At 32.9% G+C, this 26276-nt stretch overlaps 3 protein-coding genes across 4 annotated transcripts; 2 read left to right on the top strand and 1 right to left on the bottom strand.

The window, feature by feature from the left end:
• The first annotated feature begins 207 nt into the window (after positions 1–207).
• LOC139505194 (uncharacterized) lies at positions 208–888 on the top strand. Its single transcript, XM_071294956.1, has one exon. The coding sequence runs from the start codon at positions 208–210 to the stop codon at positions 886–888; it is 681 nt and encodes a 226-aa protein (XP_071151057.1).
• Positions 889–7517: 6629 nt separating this feature from the next.
• LOC139505193 (mediator of RNA polymerase II transcription subunit 28-like) lies at positions 7518–16343 on the bottom strand. Of its 2 annotated transcripts, none has more exons than XM_071294955.1 (4): positions 16202–16343; positions 9496–9562; positions 8767–8879; positions 7518–8319 (listed from the first exon to the last, which is right to left on the bottom strand). In XM_071294955.1, the coding sequence occupies exons 1-4, from the start codon at positions 16262–16264 to the stop codon at positions 7912–7914; spliced, it is 651 nt and encodes a 216-aa protein (XP_071151056.1). In that variant the 5' UTR covers positions 16265–16343; the 3' UTR covers positions 7518–7911. The 2 variants fall into 2 exon arrangements, with proteins under 2 accessions (XP_071151056.1, XP_071151055.1); XM_071294954.1 differs by lacking the exon at positions 16202–16343 and adding an exon at positions 13150–13337.
• A 686-nt stretch (positions 16344–17029) lies between these two features.
• LOC139505191 (transmembrane protein 127-like) lies at positions 17030–24310 on the top strand. Its single transcript, XM_071294953.1, has 3 exons — positions 17030–17506; positions 20267–20437; positions 21494–24310. The coding sequence occupies exons 1-3, from the start codon at positions 17134–17136 to the stop codon at positions 21814–21816; spliced, it is 867 nt and encodes a 288-aa protein (XP_071151054.1). The 5' UTR covers positions 17030–17133; the 3' UTR covers positions 21817–24310.
• The last annotated feature ends 1966 nt before the right edge of the window (positions 24311–26276 follow it).

The raw sequence follows: 26276 nt of genomic DNA, 5'->3' as shown, positions 1-26276 counted from the left end.
GACCCGCCATTCAGCGTCACGAGAGTTGATTTCACAGGAGCGTTACATGTATGACAAAATGGTAACAAGGAAACAAAAGCGTATATATGTCTTTTTACGTGCACCTCAACCAGAGCTGTTCACATTGAGTTAGTTCAGGATTATACGACACATTCATTTTTATTAGCTTTTCGCAGATTTGTTAGCCGTCGGTCTTTACCGAAAATTATGATATCTGACAATGCTTCTACGTATAAATCTGCAGCGACAGAGATTTCAAAAATATTCAAATCAGAAAAAGTGCACGGAAAACTTAGTGAGTTAGGAACATTGTGGAAGTTTATACCCAGCAGAGCTCCTTGGTACAGAGGTTGGTGGGAGCGACTTATTGGACTCACAAAAACTTCGCTCAAGAAAACATTAGGACGTGCCTGTATCGACTTAGATATGCTACATACCGTTATTACAGAAATCGAGTGCACACTGAATGACCGACCGTTAACGTACATCTCTACTGATGAAAAGGATCCAGAACCACTTACGCCGTCTCATCTTTTGTATGGCAGATTAAAGACACTTCCGTATCCTTTAAGTGACAAAAGCGAATTTAAAGACACTAGAAAAACACTAACTTGCGCTCATGCGCTAAAACGTAACAAACAACATCAAGATTTACTACAACACTTTCAGACGAGATGGAAGAAGGAGTACCTTACATCACTACCAGAATTCCACAGAGCCAGTGGCAATAATTTAAAGAGGATAAAGACCGGGGACATAGTACAGATTCATGATGACTCGCCTAGAACTGTATGGAACATTAATTGGTATCATCGAGTACCTTGTGCGTGGTGGAGATGGTTTGGTGAGATCAGCAATAGTGCGTACAAAATTTGGACTTACGAATAGAACAATCGTCAAACTCTACCCACTAGAGATAAATTCAAATGACAATGATGAATCACAAATACTTAGAAGAAGTGTCCGTTTACAAAACCGCAATCAGAATCTGTAATTATAATTGAGAACATTTTTCAATCGCAACATTGATTCAGAGATAGTTTTAAATGTGATTTATGAGATTCACTTGTTGTCGAGTTGCGAGTTGCGAGTTAAGAAAATCGAGTTGCAAGTTAAGAAAGTCGAGTTGCGAGTTACGAAAGTCGAGTTGCGAGTTAAGAAAGTCGAGTTGCGAGTTAAAAAAGTCGAGTTGCGAGTTACAAAAGTCGAGTTGCGAGTTAGGAAAGTCGAGTTGCGAGTTACAAAAGTCGAGTTGCGAGTTACAAAAGTCGAGTTGCGAGTTAGGAAAGTCGAGTTGCGAGTTAGGAAAGTCGAGTTGCGAGTTACAAAAGTCGAGTTGCGAGTTAGGAAAGTCGAGTTGTGAGTTACAAAAGTCGAGTTGCGAGTTACAAAAGTCGAGTTGCGAGTTATAAAAGTCGAGTTGCGAGTTACAAAAGTCGAGTTGCGAGTTACAAAAGTTGAGTTGCGAGTTACAAAAGTCGAGTTGCGAGTTACAAAAGTCGAGTTGCGAGTTAGGAAAGTCGAGTTGCGAGTTACAAAAGTCGAGTTGCGAGTTGAGAAAGTCGAGTTGCGAGTTACAAAAATATTGTTTACCCCGAATTTTCAGGTTTGATTCACATTTGATAAACAAAACATGCATGTACCCGAACTTAGTTATTCCCGTGATTGTGGGATTTGAAACAGTTATATGTGATACTTATTTATAAGAGTCTAATATAAGTTTAGTTTTGGAAGCATTTAAAAAAAATAATGTATCCTTAATGGACGAGATCGATCTTATTTAATCCAATGCGTTTACACTACCGAACATAAAAAGAACCGATCTGACCCTAAATTTATAAATTACCTTTCGTAAACAAATAATTCTTAAAATAGAATAGTAAAGGAAATTCTTCACCTCGCGCGAACTATAATAACACATTGCAAAATCATTGAGAAAATATGTGTGTAGACCATCGCTAAATAACGAACGGCCAATGCGTTTGAAGATGAGGATTTGCAGCAAACAAATAGAACTTATTGATTTAGAAGATAATAAAAAAATAGCCGAATCTATGTTCACTTTTCGTATTCCATCCATCATTTTTAAACACGCCGAACATTCACCTGAAAAAAGCGATCGATCTAAGCATTTACACTTGAAAAAAGATCGATTCAAATAAGATTGATCTTTTTAAAACTACATCGATATCTGGAAGTAGACTTTTTTAGACCGATTGAAGATCGATCTTTTCCGTTTTCATTATTCCATCCATCGTTTTGAAAAACGTGTGTTTTTGCCGCCAAACATAGGTAGTAATTTCCATGCAATCGTGAGAGATATGTACAATAAAAGGGAATTATGTGCTAAAATAGACAATGTGCTTACTTCTAATTTGTATTCCCAAATTGGTGTAAACTAAGGGGATATTTTGAATCCCAACCTTTTCAAGATTTTTATAAATGAATTTTACCGGATGCATTTAATGAAACCCCAGATGCTGTTGATATAAATGACCGCAGAATTGACAGCCTCATGTATGCAGAGGATCTTGTTATTTTTTGTCTAGTTCCAAGACAAGTCTTTCAAAAAACGAATTGATAGTTTATCCTGTACTTTAAAATGGTGTTTAGAGGAGAATCTATCTAAAACCAAAGTTAATATGTTTAACAAACCTGGAAAACTTTTAAAAGAATATTTGTATTGCGAAAAAGATATAATAGAATGTGTTTACAATTACAAGTATCTAGGTTTAAAATGTATATTGACTTTTTAAGCATGGAAAGGGAGAGTTATACAAAAAATCACTATAAGCAATATTCAAATTGCGAACTTCATCATCTTACAATCCAAGTAATTTTACTCTATAACATATATATATATATATATATATGACCATACAATAAAACCTATTTTAATGAATGGCAGTGAAATTACAGGAATGTTCAAAACTATCTCTGCAGCATGCCAGAAAGAAAGTGACTATTTTTGACAGCACCTTTACATATGAACGATTTTGTTTTAGATGAATCCAATTTAAAATATATGAAATATATTTTAGGTTAAACAAATAGTCTTCTAACTTTATAGCTGTGCTAGGAGAGCTTGATATATTCCCTTTATATTTTTCAGTTGTATTATTAATTATGAAAAATCGGTTTAGAATTAAAAAAAAACAATATGAAAGATGGTTTATTATATGATACCTTTATGTGTAACAAAACATGTTCACTGATAATATTGAATGCTTTAATTCATCCATACACATACATTATTTTTTTCAAAAAGCTGAAATATTCATAATTTGGAAGTAAAGCGTGACTTTGTTATCAAGTCAGTTAAGCAAAAACTTTGTTATAGTTTGGTAAAATTTTGGAACACAAAAAGAATAGATACAAAGAGTAGTAAATTGTATCTACATGAATCTTTAAACAATTCTTTGATGAAGTGTCGTCATATGTAAAATCAGAATCAGTGCCCACGATCTCAAAATAGAAAGAGACAAGATATAAAACTTTGTATATAGCAAGAGACCATTTTAAAGGATTTGTAAGAAATGTAGTTGAAGATGAACATTTCATTACAAGTTGTCCAGCATGTACAAAGATGATCTTTAGGGAGATGTTTTTCAAGGAGATATTTTTCAGTATTTTTGCTAATTTTTCATATTTCTCAAATGAGACAAAAATTTTATTTGTTATGTATATTTGAGAATGTATCTGTACATAAATATTTAGGGAACTACATTTGTATATTATTACAGTGGCGGATCCAGAGGGGGGGTTCCGGGGGTGCGCACCCCCCTTTATTTTTGCCGATCAATGCATTTGTATCGGGACATATGTTTTGCACCCCCCCCTGCACCCCCCTTTGCCCTGGGTTAGCACCCCCCCCCCCCCCCTTTCGAAAATTCCTGCATCCGCCCCTGTTATTACAAGTCTAGATGTTAAACGAAATGTAAATGAATATATGTTACTTAACAATGATATTTGTTATGATTTTATAGTTCAGGTCCTGTCTTGAAATGTATGTGACTTATTTAGAATAATATTTCGTTTCAACGTATAAAATATGGCAGTGGCTGTTTTGTCGGCTCCCTTCGGGGCTATTTTACCAGCTCCAGCAGAATAGCGATTTATATAGAATTTTGCTATTTTGCCGGTTTTAATTAAGTTAAAAATAACTTATAATTGACAATATCAAACATGTGAACACAATATAACTCAAGTTTAAACCTAAGTGACTCAGTTTAATAAGTTACCCAATACTTTAAAAAAAAATACTTATGAAATCACGATGTAGCAATAATCATTTTATACTTTCCAATTAAATCTTACCTGTAAAATGGCGCAAATGTAGTTTTTACAATAGTATCTTTGACAGCTACATTTATAAAATAAAGAATAAAAACGGGGAATGAGTCAAAGAGACAGCAACCAAATCAAAATATACAATTCAACCAAAGGTCATTGGGTCTACAACACAGCGAAAAATCACTCACCTAGAGGGAGCCGTGAGCCGCGAAACACAATATTAGATAGATCAAGAATATAGACGCCATTCTATGCTGCTAAATATAAAGATGAACCAAAATTAAAACATATACAAGAGCAACAAAGGCTAAAGGTTCCTGACATAGGTCAGACACAAAAATGCGGCGGGTTTAAACTGGTTTTATTCACGCCCATCATATCCCCTTCATCTCTAGCCAATGTATAAGACATATATAATTTTAACATCCTCAATTTTGAGTGTCACTAAATTTTGCGGTCCCTAACGAATATTGATTGCCCGGCACTGCAGCTGCCCCAAAGCCCACTTTAAACGAAATCTGCAGAAGGGGTGTTTTACATATATGAACTATAGTTTAGTTGCTATCTCCCTTTACGTTTAATACGACGGTGCTATGTATGAAATTTAAAAATAATTAAACTGCAAGCCATCTTCTGTATTTCAAAAGGCTATCTGCTTCTACAGAAAATACTATACGTAGTTATTATCTAGTCCATTTTATTTTTACAAGCGACTCAGATAAAGTCAAAACCACAAACATAACCAACAACACTATGTACACCAAAAATTAAAATATTTTAGTTTCCTCATTTTTATGCAATTCGACTTTCTCAACTCGCAACTCGACTTTCTTAACTCGCAACTCGACTTTTGTAACTCGCAACTCGACTTTTGTAACTCGCAACTCGACTTTCGTTACTCGCAACTCGACTTTCGTAACTCGCAACTCGACTTTTGTAACTCGCAACTCGACTTTTGTAACTCGCAACTCGACTTTCCTAACTCGCAACTCGACTTTCCTAACTCGCAACTCGACTTTTGTAACTCGCAACTCGACTTTCGTAACTCGCAACTCGACTTTCCTAACTCGTAACTCGACTTTTGTAACTCGCAACTCGACTTTTTTAACTCGCAACTCGACTTTCTTAACTCGCAACTCGACTTTCTTAACTCGCAACTTGCAACTCGATGATAAGAAACCCTCGTGATTTATAGACTTTAAAGTTTCAAATATTTCATTTCTTTTCATTTATAGATAATTTTCTTAATTTGGATAAATTGCTCATTGAGACTTTAATTGCACAAATTCGCGGCCCCGAGTATGTCGAGGATAATAGAGACAATCACATTACGCGGGATTCATACATGTACTTATAAGTGTTACCGCTCTCTATATGTAACGTCATGGTTGCTATGTATTAACGTCATTGTATTCCAGCATTAAATCATCCATTTGTATAGACGTCTTATTCTCTCCTCTGCAGAAATGAATCTTTTAAATTCCCAACTGCATATACATGTACTGCATACATACATACATACATACATACATATGTATACATAGTATTGAAGTTTAGTTATAACTAGGGACTTTTAAATGTATTGGCAAACATACTACGCCAAGCGGATCGAGGATTTTTTTTTTTTTAAGGTTTTTGGAGCCACTGAATTAGGCCCAAGAAGCTATAGAACAAATGATGCAAAATCATGCTTTCTGGGTGTTCCGAAGACCCTTTCATAATCTGAAAATGAAGTTTTGTTTTAATAATTTTTAACAATATTTTGGTCTCAAAGCAAAATGTATAAAATGTAAGACTGAAGTTTCTAGGGACAACATCAAAAGACCAATATGCATGATAAAGCAAAAATGGAATTCACATAGTTAAGCCTGTGGCTGCTGTTTTTTTTTAAACTCATGATCAAGTTCATAACAAAATTACTATGGGCTATTCCAGAAAAAAATGTATGGAGGGGTTGGAAGGCAGTTTTAGTCAGCACTCGCCACCCGGACAATTGTAATTGAGAATATAGTGCATTATAGTGTGAAAAGTTGCTTTGATACCCATCACCCATGTATTATTGATATATTGTGCCTTCCAACCCCCCCACACATTTTTTTCTGGAATAGCCCTATCTTAGAAAAGGAATGCAACACTAACAGAATACAGAAGGGCAATCAATGAACAAAAGACAAAAAAATTAGAAACATTGATCCTGAAAAATCAGGGCTATAAGTCTGAGAGAAACAGAACTTTCTTCTTGCAAGGCCGTGAAAACAATTTGATATGGAGACAAGCGTTTGGTTTTGAAATTTCCGACATGTAGTTACGGCCCTGTTGAAATAAAAGTGAGGTAAGGTTTCCTGAGACAATATACCTCAAGTTAAATGAAACCAATTTTCAGACATTTCAAGTATATTTAAATAATAATCCTCCTGCCCCCCCCCCCCCCCCCCCCCCCCCCCCCCCCAGAATATCAAATGGTCGTCCCCTAACCACAGAAAACTTTTTAATAACTTTAAAAATGCAGTCAAGGTCAGGTGAACTGTGCCAAAAAAAACCATATTCACCTAAGAATCATTCCTTACAAATCATATATAGTTTATCTAGTGTTTATACCGGTAGTATCTGAGAAAAGGACCTAGCCCCAAAATCTTTGTTGACCAATGATCAATGAAAATGAAGTCAAGGTCAAACCAACCCCTTCAAAGGGTCACTTTCCTCTTACAATCATTTCATATACCACATACAGTTGACCTATTGCTTATATCTGAGAAAACTATAATAGCTATTCATAGATTTGACCCAATTCTCATATTTGGTTTATATGTAAAACATGAAAAAAAAAATTCAAACATTCTCTAAGCATTGTTGTGATTTGGAAGGAAGGATGGAAGAACAGGCATACTTTGCTTCTTCAGAGTGTGCACAGGGGGGTGGGGCAAAAACATACTCTTGCAAACATTTCTAATGCTGAGTAAAATAAGTCCATGTTAAATCAATTCTCTAGTCTTGACTCAGAGAAAGTCAGATTGACATGCGACACTATTGTTGAAAAAACCAAATTGACCACTCAAATGTCTTATCTTTGTTTTTTTTAAGTTGTTTGGGTGCAGTCTTATTAAACAAAATACCAACACTCCCATACCTTTAACTTATAATAGATAATTCCTCTACACTTTTAAACAATATAAGAACATTTATGATTAATTCTAGCTATAAAAATACCAAATTCAAAGTACATGTATATTTCACATCATACACTTTTATTGAAAATCTTTATAAAATCCACACTAAATGCTGATAAAATTCAGCAATTTTATATATTTCTTCTATGTCTGCATTCCATACAACATTTATTTTTCAGATACTGCAACGTATGATACAAATGACTCGGCACTATTCCAGAAATAATTGCACTTGGGTGTGGGGAGCACATTTTGTATACCCTCTACATGCATGAAATTTTAATTGCCTGTGTGTAACTTTTTCTGATCTAAAATCAAAAGCACATACCGGTAACAAAACAAGTATATCTTAATATAAGTGACTCCAAACTTAACTAATTTCTGGAAAAGCCCTTAGTTCAAAACAATTTAGAAAAGCTGCCATGATTAACAATATCAAATACAATTTGCACTATCTTCGTTCCTGCATCCCCAAACTGGACATTGTCTCCAGACTGGCCAATGCTGATGGCACTTGTGATGAGTATGCTGGTGGTGGCTGATGTCCAGGACCAGGCCCCTGAGGTGGCATCATCATCCCTACAGTCTGAGGGGGACCTTGATTATGGTGGGGATGATACATTTGACTTCCTCCCATTGGTGCCATCTGTGTCCCTCCTTGAACATTATAACCATGAGGTGGATGCATCTGTTGTGACTGATGGGGTTGGTGGTTCTGAGCTCCATGTGACCCAGGCAAGTTCCCACCTGGTCCCCTCTGAATATTATTTAATAATGTCTGCCATTGTTGTAATTTTTCTTGATTGCGTTTGATTAAAGCATCTTTCCTCTCAAGTTCTGCTCTCAGATCCTCAGTTTCCTGTAATCATAGAAATATATATACATTGTATCATCTTTCTTGACAAATTAAATATTGTTTTTATCACAATGTATTTGTTAAGGAAGGAATTGTGCATACATATTGTTGCCCTTGTTATTATGGCTATATTTTTTTATGCCCCATTTATGCATTATGTTTTCTGTGCATCTGTTCCTCCGTCTGTCCCGCTTCAGGTTAAAGTTTTTGGTCGAGGTAGTTTTTGATGAAGTTGAAGTCCAATCAACTTGAAACTTAGTACACATGTTCTTTATGGTATGATCTTTGTAATTTTAATGCCAAATTAGAGATTTTACCCCATTTTCATTGTCCACTGAACAAAGAAAATGATAGTGCGGATGGGGCATCCATGTACTGGGGCACACATTCTTGTTTCTTCATATAATGATACACATGATAAAGATCTTTTAAGAGATGATTAAGACTTACATCTTTAATGACTTGTTCAGGTTTCTGCTTTGACAACACCAGCCTTTTGTTGAGGAAGAATGCCTCTGTTTGTCTACATAAATCTAGGAACTTTTGGAAAGTTTGCTCTGCTCCTGAAAATTTACAAAACATAAATGTGAAAATAAGTCTACACATTATGTCATAAGGATGAATACATCAGATTACTCGAGTCTTACTGGTCACAATACAAAATTTTGAATGTTACTTATTTTTTAACTATAGGTAGATTTTTGTTTACTTATTTTTTAGCTATAGGTAGATTTTTGTTAACACATATATGAAATAATTTATATTTTTGCTATTCAAAATATATGAAAGGGTGGGATTTTGTATTGTCTCATCTGCTCACCTCTTACTGTAACATTAAGAATTGAAGTGACCCCTCAGATGATCAAATCTATTTGTTTACTGATTAATCTGCTGTTTTTTCATCAAATTTCTTAATAGACCAATCTCAAAATAAAATTCAGAATGAGCTACACCAGTTGACACTGAGGTCAATCGATATGAATGACGTTATTGAACAATGATTCTTACTTTCAGACTCTCTGACATAATAACATTACTTATATATCATGTATATTGTGACATTATAGGAAATGTATGGAAATATGCATAAATGCGAAAGTGGTGTATTATTATCAATATTCTATTTTGAACCTCTTCTTCCTTCCTAATGATCATAGATTAATTAGTCAGATAATTCACCTGGTTTCAACTCGTCTGTGTCTTGGGTGTTAAAGTGTTCCTGACTGGTTACAGCTGCTGTGCAATTCTGAAATGTTAATGAAAGAGGCTTTTGCTTTTCAAATTACCAAAAGACTAAACACTTCTCAAGTTGCAGTTTGATTTGATCCATTCTTTAAATAATTCAATTCAATAAAATAATAATTATAATGGCTAAAAAGCCTAAATCCTTCTGCAGAAACAGAAAACGGAAAAAAAATGTCCATCAAAATCCAAAAATGATTTTATCTTTCTGAAACGCAATGCAAATTGCATTTTTATATATCTAGAGGATGCCAGGCCTTGCGACTTTTAAAACTGTACATGTAAGTCTGTACATAGTGTAGTTTTTGAGGAATAAATACAGTCATAGTCATGATATTTGTCCATTTTTTATGATGAACCTAAAGGTTCATCGGACCCTATGGCTTAAATGGATGATTTTTCACCTCAAAATTTACTCTGAGTACAGACAAATCTGTACATCTGGGAAAGATTTAAGGCATAGCATGCCCTAGATAAATAAATTTCAAATATGTAACGTTTTATGTTTAAGAAAAACCAGGTGCTCCGCAGGGCGCAGCTTTATACGACCGCAGAGGTCGAACCCTGAACAGTTGGGGCAAGTATGGACAAAACATTCAAGCGTGATACAGCTCTGAATTTGGATTGTGATCAAATTTTTGACATAACATGGTTTTTTTTTACACAAAACAAATGTCAAGATTTTACAAATCAATTAAAGATTTCTTCTTCAAACTTTTAAATCTAAAATTAAATAGTTGACACAGCATAGGTTTCTGACACAGAATGAATGTGGTCTAATGAACTTTTTTTTTTTTTGCCTTTGAGCAATTCACTATGCTGTTGAATATTAATCCTCTCAAAAAAATGTTTGAAGAAATTTTCTTTTTATTTATGAAATCTGAAATGAGAAAAATTTAAACCCCCCACCCTTTTTTTTCACATCCCCGTTTCCCTTTTTCCAAAACTGATATCAATTCAAATTTCTAATGGAGTTTGCAACAATAACTACTCTTTTAAATACATCATAAAATATTAAAATGTAAAATAAAGTGCTTGTTATCACTGAATGGTAAAGATTGGTTGGTAGTAAAAGTGAATATACATTGTTTATTGTATAAAACAATAAAAAAAACTTCATCTGCAACATTTTATATTGGCAAATTTCCAATGAAGTTATTTACATTAAGTTATTGGCAAATAAAAATAGAAAATGACATCATAGTCATGTCTGGCAAATGTCCAACATACATTATCTAAAAACATTTTAGATAAGATAAGGAAAAAAAGCTTCATCAGCAACATTTTATATTGGCAAATTTCCAATGTAGTTATTTACATAAAGTTATTGGCAAATAAAAATAGAAAATGACATCATAGTCATGTCTGGCAAATTTCCAACATATATTATCAACTACTATTCTATACAAAGAAAGATAACTCCAATTGAAAATTAATTGCTATTGCACAATATTGTGCAATTAGATATTTCTTGCTATTGTGCAATACTGTGCAATTGAAAATTTCTTGCTATTGCACAATACTTGATATGGAATCCTGATTTGGACCAACTTGAAAACTGAGCCCATAATCAAAAATCAAAGTACATATTTAGATAAAGCATATCAAATAAGCCCAAGAATTTAATTTTTGTTAAAATCAAACTTAGTTTAATTTTGGACCCTTTGGACCTTAATGTAGACCAATTTGAAAACTGGACCAAAAATTAAGAATCTACATACACAGTTAGATTTGGCATATCAAAGAACCCATTTATTCAATTTTTGATGAAATCAAACAAGGTTTAATTTTGGACCCCCATTTGGACCAACTTGAAAACTAGGCCAATAATTAAAAATCTAAGTACATTTTTAAATTCAGCATATCAAAGAACCCCAAGGATTCAATTTTTGTTAAAATCAAACTAAGTTTAATTTTGGACCCTGTGGACCTTAGGCAGCAACCATTTGATTTTCTGGGGGGGGCTATGGTTTTTTTTTCTGTACAAACTTTTTTTTTCGCCTGCGGCGAAAAACAATATATTTTTTTCGCGACAAGTCGAAAACAATTTTTTTCTTTCAATTTTAGCATTACATAAAGTGGCAGCTGAGGGTGAAACAAACAATTTTTTTTTCTCAGAATCAAAAACAAATTATTTTTTTCTCCAAAAACTGGAAACAAACTTTTTTTTCCAAAAAAAACCATAGCCCCCCCCCAGAAAATCAAATGGTTGCTGCCTTAATGTAGACCAATTTGAAAACGGGACCAAAAATTAAGAATCTACATACATAGTTAGATTCGGCATATCAAAGAACCCCAATTATTCAATTTTGATGAAATCAAACAAAGTTTAATTTTGGACCCTTTGGGTCCCTTATTCTGTTGGGACCAAAACTCCCAAAATCAATACCAACCTTCCTTTTATGGTCATAAACCTTGTGTTTAAATTTCATAGATTTCTATTTACTTATACTAACATTATGGTGCGAAAACCAAGAAAAATGCTTATTTGGGTCCCTTTTTGGCCCCTAATTCCTGAACTGTTGGGACCTAAACTCCCAAAATCAATACCAACCTTCCTTTTGTAGTCATTAACATTGTGTTTAAATTTCATTGATTTCTATTTACTTAAACTAAAGTTATTGTGCGAAAACCAAGAATAATGCTTATTTGGGCCCTTTTTTGGCCCCTAATTCCTAAACTGTTGAAACCAAAACTCCCAAAATCAATCCCAACCGTTCTTTTGTGGTCATAAACCTTGTGTCAAAATTTCATAGATTTCTATTAACTTAAACTGAAGTTATAGTGCGAAAACCAAGAAAATGCTTATTTGGGCCCTTTTTGGCCCCTAATTCCTAAAATGTTGAAACCAAAACTCCCAAAATCAATACCAACCTTCCTTTTGTGGTCATAAACCTTGTGTTAAAATTTCATAGATTTCCATTCACTTTTACTAAAGTTAGAGTGCGAAAACTAAAAGTATTCGGACGACGACAACGCCAACGTGATAGCAATATACGACGAAAAATTTTTCAAATTTTGCGGTCGTATAAATAAAAACTTTACAGGATTTTGTGGTGCACTTTTTTTCATTCCTCCAGAAGGTGCCAAAATAAACATGTTTGGAAAGGGGAAGAGGTTTGAGTACTTCCCCCAGGTAATAATTGAAGTGAGCTGTATTGAGTGACATGGACAATAGATGGATTAAAAGGCACAGGAAAAAAAGTCATAGAAAAAAAGGCACAGGAACAAAGGTCACAGGAAAAAAGGTCACAGGAAAAAAGTCACAATATATATTTTGTATGGAAATAAACACATTTTAATTCAGTTTTATACTATTTGGCTTTAAAAATTTATATACAAATTGCAAAGCATTTAAATGAAACATGTACATGTTAGTGTATTACTGGTATTATTATTTTTTTCATATATATCTAGCTCTTATGAAGAAGATGAGAGTTAAACAGCAACAGTTTTCTTTAATTTGAGTCAAAGTTAGAAATTCAGTATACATGTATGGCATGTTATTTGATTTTTGAAAATATAATAGGAATCCTTCCATTTAGTGTTAAACAAACAACTCATTGCCATTAATAATAGTGTAGTACTTACAACAATTATTGATATTGGCTTCTTGTGGCACCTTTCCCTTTTTGTAGGGGCACAGGACGTTTGCGCTTTTTTACCTGTAAAACGATAGGACATTTAATTTGCGCTTCAAATACTATGGACATTTGCGCTTTTAATTTTGATTCACCTGTATTAAATTGACTGGACATTTGCGCTTTTTACCTATAGTCGTCTACCCGTTATTTTAATGAGAAGTAATCATTACGTAAATTTAACTTATATTTCTCATTAGTACGACAAATGGTCCAGAATCCTTTAATGCTTCTACTTGACCATCCTGCTATTTTTTTTCTTATCCTTTTGAAGAGTATCATTTAACAATAATTATTGTAATGAATTACATTAAGATTCGTCCTATCAAGAATTGAGAAAGAGAAACTTGATTATTTATTTGAAAATGTGGTCGAAATACCATTCAGAACAGATAACAACAGCTAAATTTGTTCACTCCTTGGGCTTCAGATATCAAGCGAAAACTGACCTGTGATGACTACATACATGTTTTTATGTCTTTAGAATGTTTACTTTAGCTCAGTGTATATAAACTTTTAAGCACATATCAATGTGCTGTGCTATGAAATGATTTTTTAAACTTTTAACCATAAAGAAAAATATGACTTTAACTCTGCCAGGTCAAACATGCTGGTTCCAACCCCGGATAAAAGAGGAGGATAGTCATAAAAACCAAATATTGCAAAAGCGCAAATGTCCTATGTAAAAAGCGCAAATGTCCTATGATTTGAAGCGCAAGTGTCCAAAAAAATAAGGGCAAATGTCCCGCGCCGTTTTGTAGACCTTTCAAATGCTTTATTGGTAGGAAGCCATACCCATGAAATACAACTTGATCTCATTTTTAGGTTAGAGGAAACAATAAGCTTTCCCAATTTGTTACAAAAAGTCAGTTTGAAAAAAATTCTATAATTACACTTTTATTAGTTTATCTATTATGTCACATGTACTGATTTAAGGTAGCACAATACAAAGATTTGTTCACTCCCAATCGGACAACTTTAAACTGATGTAATTCATTTAATCCTGCTTTAAATATTATAAATGAGGTACCAAAAGAAAGAAGAAAGATTCATCTTTCAAATTGTGATAATTTCATTATGACATAATTATTACATGATTAATTATTATGTAATAAGTTGCTATATTGTGATGTCCACACTTGAATGAATTTAGCGTCTTTGTTCTTCATACCATCCCAAAATATTTAATAGATTCTGGTACAATTATGTCATAATGAAAAATTATCACAATTTGGAAGATTAATCCTTCTTCTTTCTTTTGGTACCTCATTTATAAAATTTAAAGAAAGATGAGTGAAATTACATCAGTTTAAAGATATCTGGTTGGGGTTGAAAAATCTTTGTATTGTGCTACCTTAAATTGCCCTTTAAAGGTTTTAAAAAATTTACCACTTTTAAGATAAATGATCTGATACAAGTATATTATGACTTTTTTCTATGCATTCCAAAACTTCAGTTTAATTATTAATCATATACATGTACATGCAGTTACTTCTTCATGTGCATTCCAACATACTTCAGGTTCTAATAAATAATTTTACTCAAACATATATTGTGACTTTTTTTCCTGTGGCTTTTTTTCCATTTACCTGGACAATAGATACACTACAGCTCGGGTGGATTTTGCTTTGTCCACCGGCCCACCATGGGAGTGGGCACCAGGTGAGTAAAATTTCGACCTTGTCCCCTCTGCCCACCCATAGGAGTGGGCATGGAATTTATTTTGTTGAATCTAAAGACTTGCAAGTACAATCCTTTGAAAAAAGCAGATAAGCATTTGTAATCAATATTTTTACCAAAAAAGAGATTATAGCTAATATTTTTACCAAAAAAGAGATTATAGCTAGAGTGTGCACGGGTGGGCTTGCCCATGGTGGGCCGGTTGAAAAAGCAAAATCCACCCAGGCTGTTGTGTACCTGACAATAATTGGTGATTTAAACTGATTACCTGGGTGGACAATATGAGGTTAATTAATTTTATCATGTTTATCATCTTCTGCAGAGACTAAAAAAAGTGCACTGCAAAATCCAATTAAGTTTTTAATTTTCTAAATCATACAATGCAAATTTGAATTTTATTTATCTAGGGCATGCTATGACTTAAAACTTTTCGAGTCTGTATGCAGAGTAAATTTTGAGGTGAAAACAGCCATTTTAGCCATACATGTACATGTAGGGTCCACATGAACCTTAAACATGACACTGTCACCCATATAAGTATAAAGATTATAGTCTTAGTAAATTATACATATGTTGTCAATGCTTTTAACCTATATTTCTTCTCACTAACAGATATTCACCTGGAATTTTTATATTAACAATGCCATAATACCTGTCCAGTTGAAGAAATATTATATACATTTTTATTTCATTTGATCAGAGACATATACAGTCATGGGACAAAAGTGAGTTCTCACTCAAAAATTATCCTATCATTTCAACTACAATCAATATTTTTCAAAAAATATTACAAAGTAACTGTATGAGCGATTTTTATAAAATAGATATCAATTTTTAAAAGATGTTAAAATGTCTAGAGTTTTATTGTTTATTTAGTCATAATGTTCTTGAGTTTCGTTTTCATCATCTGATGAGTTAAACACAAATGCAAATTTTTGCGATTTTAATTTGGTTAGAATAATAGCAAACTTTTCACGAAATAGTTTTCTTTGTGTTCATCTCGTCAAAAAATTAAAATGAGCATGCATAATATTATAACCAAATAAACAATAAAACTTCAGACATTTCTACATCTTTTGGTATCTATATTATGAAAATCGCTCATACAGTTACTTTGTAATAATTTTTTGAAAAATGTCGATTTCAGTTGAAATGATAGGACTTTTTTTGACTGGGAACTCACTTTTGTCCATTGAATGACTGTGTGTATACTACAATTTAATTCGGTATGTTGTCAAAGACAAAGAAGTTCTATTTCATGACTTGTAATTTTGAAAAAATAAAACATTATTTTATAGAAGTTATTTTGAATGTAAAATTACCTGAAAAGAAGCCTCAAGCTCATCAATTAAATGAAAATTGGGTTTCAAATTTTCTGGGTTCATTGTATTTTCTTCCTACCAGTATAAATATCTATTGTCTATTCTTCGTTGCAAACATATTTCGGAAACCAGTAAAATTATAAACCTTAAAACAAGAACGGAATCCCGGACTTAATTATTTAAGGTTCATTATAAGATATCCTAATAAGTGTACTAACTTATTCCTTTGCGTAATTTTGTTAACAAAAAATTATCCAAACGTTCTAACCACTTATCTTTCTCACACAAAACAAAAAACAGTGGAAATAAACGAACAGTTAAAAATATCCGGACTTGATCATATCTTTTTCCAATCGGAACAACTCGGCCTTTCTGGTTGCACGAAGAAATAACCTCGTATGCATTAGGCGGAGGAATCATTGTCCGGAAAATTTTCCGATTCGATTCAAAATTATATTTTTTCGACTGGACTGGTACATTTTTTTTACCACTACTGATTTAACTTGCTCCTGTCCGGAAAATTTTCCGATCCGATTGAATTTTATATTTTTTCGACTGGAATGGTACAAATTTTTTACCATTACTTATTTACTTTGCTCCTTCTTTCGCGCCAAAATATTTGGCAGAGTTAAAGTTCTTGATTACTGTGATATGTAACCAAATTATAGCGCCACCTGGAAAATATAACTTCTTTGTGTCGCGGATCACTACAATTCCGGCCAACAATTTAAGAAGAATTTCTCCGTAGTGCATACGAGGCTATTGTACTGCGTAGCGAGAATGGCCGAGTAGTTACGATTGATCTTTTTCCTGCAGCTATCCTAACCGAGTTTGGTTCAGAATTAGTTACGACTTCGAAGAGGATGTAAATATTTGCAAAATGGTTTGACAACCTTTCCAATCCAAATTTAGTTGTACAGAACATTTATGCAATGCCCAGGTCAAACAATGGACGTGATAGTAGTTCTAGACGCAGCCGTTCGTCCAGAAGTAGATCAAGAAGTCGACATCGTGACAGACGTCACCACTCACACAGACGAGAAAGGGGGAGACATAAACCAAAAGAGAGAAATTTAGGAGCAGCGTTTTGTAGCATGATAACAATTGTTATTATGTCAACGTCTTTAGCGGAACCAAACTGGGTATCTTTACAAGGCGGTGGATGTGTTGTAAATGGTGTTGGACTTAATCATTTGGGGGCATTCCAATTTTTCTATCCAGGAAAGTTTTTGGAACAGTTTATTCAGGGACCGAACAACGAAAAAGTTGACATTGTTTACAAGTTTGGACCAAATGATTTAGATAGTATGTAATCTTTAATAAGCATTATAACATGGAACATAAAAATATTGATCCATTTTATCATGAGATAATTCCTAGTACCACAAAATGAAAGTAAAACTGTGAGCGTCTTTTTATGAATCTGGGTCAGTTTGCCCTGATACCTGTTCGCTCAGGGTCCATTCGCCCTGATTTTGATTTTTTTCTAATTGTTGTCTAGCAAATGTCTTGTTGCATAGTTTTTGTATTTTAAACAAAATATGTTATAGTTTGTTGAAAAATTGACCATTGACAGAATATTTATATTTCCTCAATCATTTTATCATTTTCCCTTTGATTTGCAGAGTAGAATGCTGGAATACAATGTATTTATCTTTATTGATATTTGTAAACAAATAATTGTATTCAGTCAATCACGAACGTATGCAGTATAACTGAGACTAAGTCTCAGAGTTTAATAATAAATGAACTTGTAAATCCATTTCAAGATTTACAGTTCGTACATCATTGTTTTTATTAATTTCAAGCTGAATATTTTATCAAAACAAAACATTTGTTTTTATTATTAATTCATCAAAAGAAAAGTATCACAATAATCAGTGATCTGAATTATTTTGTCATTGAACAATTAATGATCCTTAACAAGCCATAAACTTTTAAATATTTTCATGTTTACATAAATTTCAAGAATTTCCAAAGAAATATCTGAATAAGTTTATTTAACTTCAATGCCTGAATATAAATATTTTTTTAGTAGGGCGAACAAACTCTATGGGCGAACGAACTCAGGGCTAACGAACCCAGGGCGAACATTGTTATTAGGGCGAACGGACCCGATACCATCTTTTATTAACCAGAAAAAGACTACAATATAATGATCAGGGAACATAAAAACTGTAATGCAGCAGATAGTATTATTGTTGTTTTTATACCCCCGCTTTCAAAAAAAGGGGGTATACTGTTTTACCTCTGTCTGTCCTTCTGTCGGTCCGTCCGTCCCATGAATATTTTTCGTCACATTTTTCTCAGGAACTACACTACCAGGATTTCTGAAATTTGGTTTCAGGCTTGATATAAGTCAGCTATACTGTGTGATGCGTTTTCAGATTCATCACTCGACAACTTCCTGTTTACTGAACACTTGTATCATTTTTACACCTTATAGCCAAGTTGAAAATTTTTCAACACATTTTTCTCAGGAACTGCACTACCAGGATTTCTGATATTTGGTTTCAGACTTGATATAAGTAAATTTGGTTTCAGGCTTGATATAAGTCAGCTATACTGTGTGATGCGTTTTCAGATTCATCACTCGACAACTTCCTGTTTACCGAACACTTGTATCATTTTTACACCTGATAGCCAAGTTGAAAATTTTTCGTCACATTTTTCTCAGGAACTGCACTACCAGGATTTCTGAAATTTGGTTTCAGACTTGATATAAGTCAGCTATACCGTGTGATGCATTTTCAAATTCATCACTCGACAACTTCCTGTTTACCGAACACTTGTATTATTTTACACATGATAACCAAGTTGAAAATTTTTGTCACATTTTTCTCAGGAACTACAATACAAGGATTTCTGAAATTTGGTTTCAGGGTTTATATAAGTCTGCAATACCGTGTAATGCGTTTTCAGATTCATCACTCAACAACTTCCTGTTTACCGAACACTTGCATATTTTTACACTATTAAAATTATCCACTTGCGGCGGGCCGGGGGTATCATCAGTGAGCAGTAGCTCGCAGTTTCACTTGTTGTTCATTTGTTAACATTTCCTTTATCCAAATAATAATATTTTCCAGGTTTAAGGGTCACGGCATGCGTGCAAACTAAACTACGACCTATTCCATCACCTGAATCTTTGAAGAGACGAAAGGTACCAAAGGGATATTGAAACTCATACATTAAGTGGGAAACAAACTTGACAATGCCATATACATGTACATGTAGAAAAAAAGCAAAAAATACCCCCCCCCCCCCCCCCCCCAAAAAAAAAAACCCAACATGTCACGAAACACAACATAGTTAACTCAAGACTGAGCAAAATGAACCCCAAACAAACCATGGGTTATCTCAGGTTGTCCAGAAGCATGAAGCAGATCTAACATATCATTTCTTAACTTTCAAGAACATACAGTGTACAACATACAGTTACGGCGACACATTATTGAAATTATATACATTTTACCTTTGTGATAATTATTTATTAGATACAATAATTGAAAAGTGATAATGTAACCATTTTTCATTTAAATATTTTTATATATAATGCACAATTTTTTACATGGGTTTATGGAAGTGTATTGGGGACATTGAAATTATATTTTTATTCAAAGTAAAAAAATAAAGACATTAAACAGTCAACTGTCTTGGATTTCCTCTTAAACTTGAAATTTCAACCATGTTAACTGTTCAAATCTTAAACTTTTGGAAAGGTTATAAAAAAGAATTTGCCAGAGACTTGTTTCAATTAAATTTTTTGACTAGAACCAATATTTAATTGAACCCAATTTGGAGTGGCTATTTCTTGGATGGTCCTATCTTCTCTGACCACTGTTATTATTACATTAAACATGTTAAAGAGAAGTACAAACTATGTATACACATGTCTAGCTACAAGTTCTTTGCCATTAAGAAAGAATCTTAGATTTTAATATGAACAGATTAACTTAGGAAAGGCTTATTGTGATGACATTTCTCTTGTAGATAAATGTTTTGTAATTTTTAGGAATGTAAAATTGAGTTACATGAAGTATAAACATGTTTTTGTATTTTAAGGAATGGAAAACTGTGTTACAAATAAAGCTGTGATACTAATGAAGACAATCATTGCATTTACATTTATAGCCATGTGCTGTACACTTATAGCTTTCTTATTAGATCTGATTGGACCACAGCACAGAGCTTTAAAAATATTGAGGAGAAATGCAATATTTAATATTGTGTCTGGTAAGTCCACTGTTCGGATGAATTTTTATCCAAAACACATTTTTTTGAAGTCATACATTTTATTTTAGTTTCTTGTTTACAATTTGGAAATTAGTATGGCGTTCATCATCACTGGACTAGTATATATTTGTTAAGGGGCCAGCTGAGGGACGCCTCCGGGTGCGGGAGTTTCTCGCTACATTGAAGACCTGTTGGTGACCCTCTGCTGTTGTTTTTTATTTGGTCGGGTTGTTGTCTCTTTGACACATTCCCCATTTCCATTCTCAATTTTATACAATAGTAATAAGAATTTTATTGATATTAAGGCTTTAATTTACTATGTTAAAAAGAGGCAATAAAATCCATAGTGACATTCAAATTCATAAGTCGAAAATAAATTGACAAAGCCATGGCTAAAAAAGAAAAAAAAAACAACAACAGACAAGCGAAAGTACATAAAATAATAACATAAAAATCTGAAGACTGAGAAACGCAAATCCGACCAAAAAAATGGGGTGATCTCAGGTTCATGGGAAGTGTAAGGATCCTGCTCCACTTTTGGGACCTGTCTAGCTGTTATTTTGCTCATGTTAGTAGAAATCAGGTAATAAGTCTAATTTGGTAGGTGACATTAGGGCAAAAGGGGATCAGATTGTAGTTATGATAATCTGGACATATATGCTATCATCTGTAAAATGGATATTCAATATCAGTCAACCAATTATGATGTTGTCTGTCAAATTTATGAAGGGATGATTTCAACTTCACCACTTTATGTAGAAATTCTTTGTTTCCCTTTTTCCCTCTTAAGATTTATGATATAATATATAAGATACCTTGGTAGGTTGTTTAGATGTATAGTATAATATGACCATTTAAATTGTTGCTTTTCGTTTTGTTGTAGCAGATGAAACATATTTCTGTGTTGAAAGTTGTATACAATGTATTGTTATAAATTGTATTTTACATGAAATTGCATTTTGAAAATATCCCTGATGGCATCCTCATGTTTAAAATAGTTGAATTGCTTATCACAACATTTAAACATCTATATTTAAAGGAAGTTTTATTTTTCAGTTATCTTGTGTGTGATTATCAATTTGTTTTGTTACTGGTTAACCGTGGAAGTTTCTGGATTACAACGACTCACAAAAGTCCATGTTGGAAGTAAAGTAGAAGTGACCTTTGACATTAGTTTCTATCTGATCACTGCTGCAGGTGCCATGGGTGTCATAGCAACAGCCATGAACTGTTTGAAGAGATTTCCAACACATGATCATATGACAGAAGCCTTATTAGAGGATTATGATGGACTTGAAGGGGCGTTTCCCGTCTCTCCCCCTGAGGCACAGAGTTCTCCTATGTCCAACATCCCCCCACCACCAGCATATACACCATGAATTTCTGTTTTTATACACAGTATATCATACTAATTTTAGTTCTGCTTTTTTTCATGCTTTTGGCATTTAAGCTTATTAAGGTGGTACCCAACACCTTGACTGAAATTAATTTGGCTCGTTTAATTTTCATAAAATTTTGACAAAATATTTACTTTGACCCTTTGATAAAAATATTAAAATTTCAAAAAACTTCACCCAATCACTTGGTTGGATATATAGCAGTTTGAAAAACACTAATTTTGATCATTGAGAAGCTTAATATTTCCTTAACAATGCAATGTGATTAAAACATTCAGCTAATTTTACAGAGTTATCTCCCTGTAGTGTTAGGTACCACCTCAAGTTGAGCAGGATTTATCATTGTATTATTTATCCATGATTCTGATGCTGGTAAAACTTTTTCTTGTCAACTGTTTATTTTGAATATCAGAAAATTTTGAAACATTATGTAAAAGCATAATGTGGATTCATTGTTATTTGTGGGAAACTTTTTTTTTTGAATTAGTAGGAATTGCTAAACCACTTAATTGAATGTTCAATTAAGTACAAATTTTCTAAACGTTTGTATTCATAACTATGAAATCAAATATCCATGAAGGTGCAAGTTTTCCCCAATCCATGAAAATTGGTACTCAAGAGAATAAATGAATCCAAAGTACCATTTAAAGTGTATTCAAGAATCATGTGCAGTTTGCTAATTATGTACACTGTATACATGTATCATTGTTTGATTATGATGAGTTCGTTCATATAGAACATCAATTTAATGAGAAATAAGAAAGAAAAATTATTATCAAGATATCATGCTAAAATAAGTTATGACAATTTTATACACGAAACATGGAATATTTGGACTACCTCCAATTAAATTTATTTTTTATAGTCATGGGAAAAAGAATTCTTGCAAATGCATAGTTTTTTTTTAAAATTTACCCCCCAAAAATACTACAGTTTATATTGATGATTTATTAGAAATTTGAAGATCTACTGTAGACCTTATTTTTGTGGTCAAATTCAAACTTGTAACATATTCCAGGAAACTGGAGATAAAGTTTATATGTATTTTTTTTAAAAATTGCATGTATTTTCAGTAGAAGTTTAAATTTACATAATGAATTTACCCAAGTTATTATTTTCAGCAATATGACCATTTCAAATTATGAGGTTTCCACTTCAAGGCTGGTATTTTATATGTAGAAACCTCACCAGTCAGTTAGATTTGGCATCCTATTTGATCATGTTGATTCAGTATGATTTTTTAAATGATAATAAATCTAGTTTGGTACATTGAGTATGTACACAATAATGTATGTAACTTTTGTATTGACATATATGAGAATTTATTTGAGAAATTTTATGAGAGTTTATGTTGATTCTCATTTTATCTGCTGATAAATGGAAAAATTATTTTAACCTTTTTATTCACAGTTGTATGTGCATATTTAAAAATTTCTATAATTTATCAAAAGTCAAATATGGTATTGTTTTTATCTAGACAAAAATAGTAATCTCATTTTGATGTAAACTTGTTTGTACAAAGAAATTTACAAAGATATCAATAAAGGACATATTTTATACTGTTCATAATTTGCTAAAATCTTAGAACTTTGAAGTTACCTTTTTTTAAATGTTTTATCTTTTAAAATTTAAAATCTTTGCAATTCTTTTTAAATCAAGAGAAGGTTATTTTTGTGTCCTTGGGGGAAAAAGTAATGATTTTAAAATAAATATGTAAATGCTGCAAATCCTTAGATATTGAGAAGAATAATTTAATAAAGCAAAGGCTGGTTCCTACTATGATTTTGACTTTTTTTCTCTCATCTGCATTTTTTAGTAATACAAATGCGTAGTAATACTTGCATTCACACCATTGTCATCAACAATTAGTGAGGGTCTAGAAGGGATTAACAGAATAAAGTGCCAAATGTATCAAAAATTGGTCCCAAAAAATAAAACATGGGGAACAATAGGCAAAATAGTTAAGAATAGAAAAAAATGGGATAGAGAATAATGGACGAAAAATTATATAGAATAGAAAATAAAGAATGTAGAACTGAAGGACCCCATTAATGATAAGTTGATGACTTATACCATTACAGAATAAACACTTATTATAAACCTTTGTGTATTACTATACATGTAACTTTTACCTAAGTGGATATGTTCTTAGTATTATGAAGTTGATGCAAAATTGACTGAATTGTGTACAATTTTATATATCTTGTGTTTGCTTTGTAAACTTTAATTGGATCATGTAATGAAAGTTTTCAGTAGTCTTCTGTTTTATTGCATATATATAAATTGAAAGATTAAGTCTCATTAATGTTTGCTCGGTATATAAATATATGTCATATTATAGATCTAGATGCTATTTGGTATTTTTTTTAAAAATCAAAATGACATTTGTTGTTTGTTTGGTTGTTGAATATTTTGATTGTTTTCATGTGTAAAAGACGTGCTTTTATTTATATTAAAATAATACAAAAAAACTTGCCACAAGTCTCTTATTATACTCCACGCAATGAAGTTGCAGAGGGTATAAAGTTTTTGACCTGTCCGTCCGTCAGTCCTGTTTCTTGTCATCACAACTCCTGTCAAACCACACAACAGAATTTCATGAAACCTTTTTAAATAATAAGGATATGCTATGAAGATGTGCATATCGACAGGTAATTACAATTCAATTTTTTTCTAGGAGTTACACCCCTTTGAACTTATTTGCTTCAATATACTACTGCAACAGTTTGTCATCCCAACTCCTCTCAAACCACACAACAGAATTTCATGCAACTTTGTAGATAATAAGGACATACTAAGTAGATGTGCATATCGACAGGAAATTATGATTCAATTTTTTTTTTCTTGTACAATTTTTTTTTCTTGCAGTTATTTTATTTCTCTAGTGACAATATGGGGATGTGGGGTATGTGAGCGCACTCACTAAGGTTCTTTAATAACTTATAAAGTCTTCTGGTGTCTAAACAATCTGCATGAAAGAACCATTTAAATAAACACTTGCACCAAAAAGATAATGGTTTTCTACCTTGTTCTCAAATTGATGGATTTTTATACACAAACTTACCTCTGGACCTGTGAAAACTTATTGTCTTGAACCTTGTTAGATCAGATTAATAATTCTGTATGGTACAAGTTTACTTATAACTGTAAAAACAAGGAGATATGTGGTCTGATTGCCAATAAGATAGCTTCTATCTAACAGAATTCAAAAGACGAAGATAAAAGCAACTTTTGGACACCATGCATCCTTTAACAAGTAGAAAAACACATAAATTTGCTCAGTTTCATGTTGCACTTTGTATTTTAAGTCTTGTGCATCTATTCCATCAATATTAATATTTACCGGGTAACCCTTTGAAGACAGAGCTATTTATTATACCGGCAGTGTGGTTTTAACTTTGGCTTATTTTTGTTGTTTAATAATACTACTACAGGGTTTTCCTCCTCATTTACTACCTAATTAATGGAATATGGACATGGATGGTTGGATACTGAGGGGCAGATGCAGTCATTTTTAAAAAGGAGGGGAAGGGGGGGGGGTTTCCCAACCCAGGACAAAGGAGTTCCAACCATATGTTCCTATTCAAATGTATTAATCATTTAAAAAAGGAGGGGGTTCTGGAACACAACCCCCACCTCCCTGGATCCATCACAGATACCTTTAATCAGTTTTTTATGGACTAAATTTTGTAAATATAAAAAAAGATGTGGTATGATTGCCAATGAGACAACTCTCCACAAGAAACTCGGAGACGATTTTGTTACTGTTTTAGGTTGTGGTACTTACTGGTAATTGTTGGACATTTTGGATTGGTCTATATACAAATTAATAATTTTTTTTGCTTCCTTATGTATGATAGTGTTTGGTTTGCAATATTTGTTTGTTTTTTGTCATCATATTTCATTATGGTACATTGATCTGAGGTGTATGCCTTTTGTATGTGGGTACATTGGAACCTCAGGCACTTATCACAGATTGTAGCATAGTTGGCATTAAGTTTTACCCTTGACCATCTACGTCCAGAAATTGGTTTTTCCATTCTCTAACTTTAGTTTGCCTCAACCAAATGTTTTGAAACTTACACACAATGCTTATTATCAAAAGACACAGATCAAGTTTGAATTTTGGTGGTGTCACTTTTACCTTTCTAGAGTTCTGCCCCTTTTACAAATGGAAAAAATTATGAATTTTAGGTTTTTGTTCTCTAGCTTTAGTTTGCCTAAAACAAATGTCATGAATCTTATACACAGTGCTTATTACTACAAAATGCAGATCAAGTTTGAATTTTGATGGGAACACTTTTACTGTATTAAGAGTAATGTCCCCTTACAAATGGAATAAATTGCTTCTCCAAGCGCAGCTGGATACGGCAACAGAGGTGCAGCCCTGAACAGTTGGGGCAAAAATGGTCACAATATCGCACATGATACAGGTATGAATT

This window comes from Mytilus edulis, unplaced genomic scaffold, assembly GCF_963676685.1.
Source record: "Mytilus edulis unplaced genomic scaffold, xbMytEdul2.2 SCAFFOLD_198, whole genome shotgun sequence".
Lineage (NCBI taxonomy): Eukaryota > Metazoa > Mollusca > Bivalvia > Mytilida > Mytilidae > Mytilus > Mytilus edulis.
Note: the sequence above shows the minus strand (reverse complement) of the source record. Positions and strands in the feature narration are given on the sequence as shown.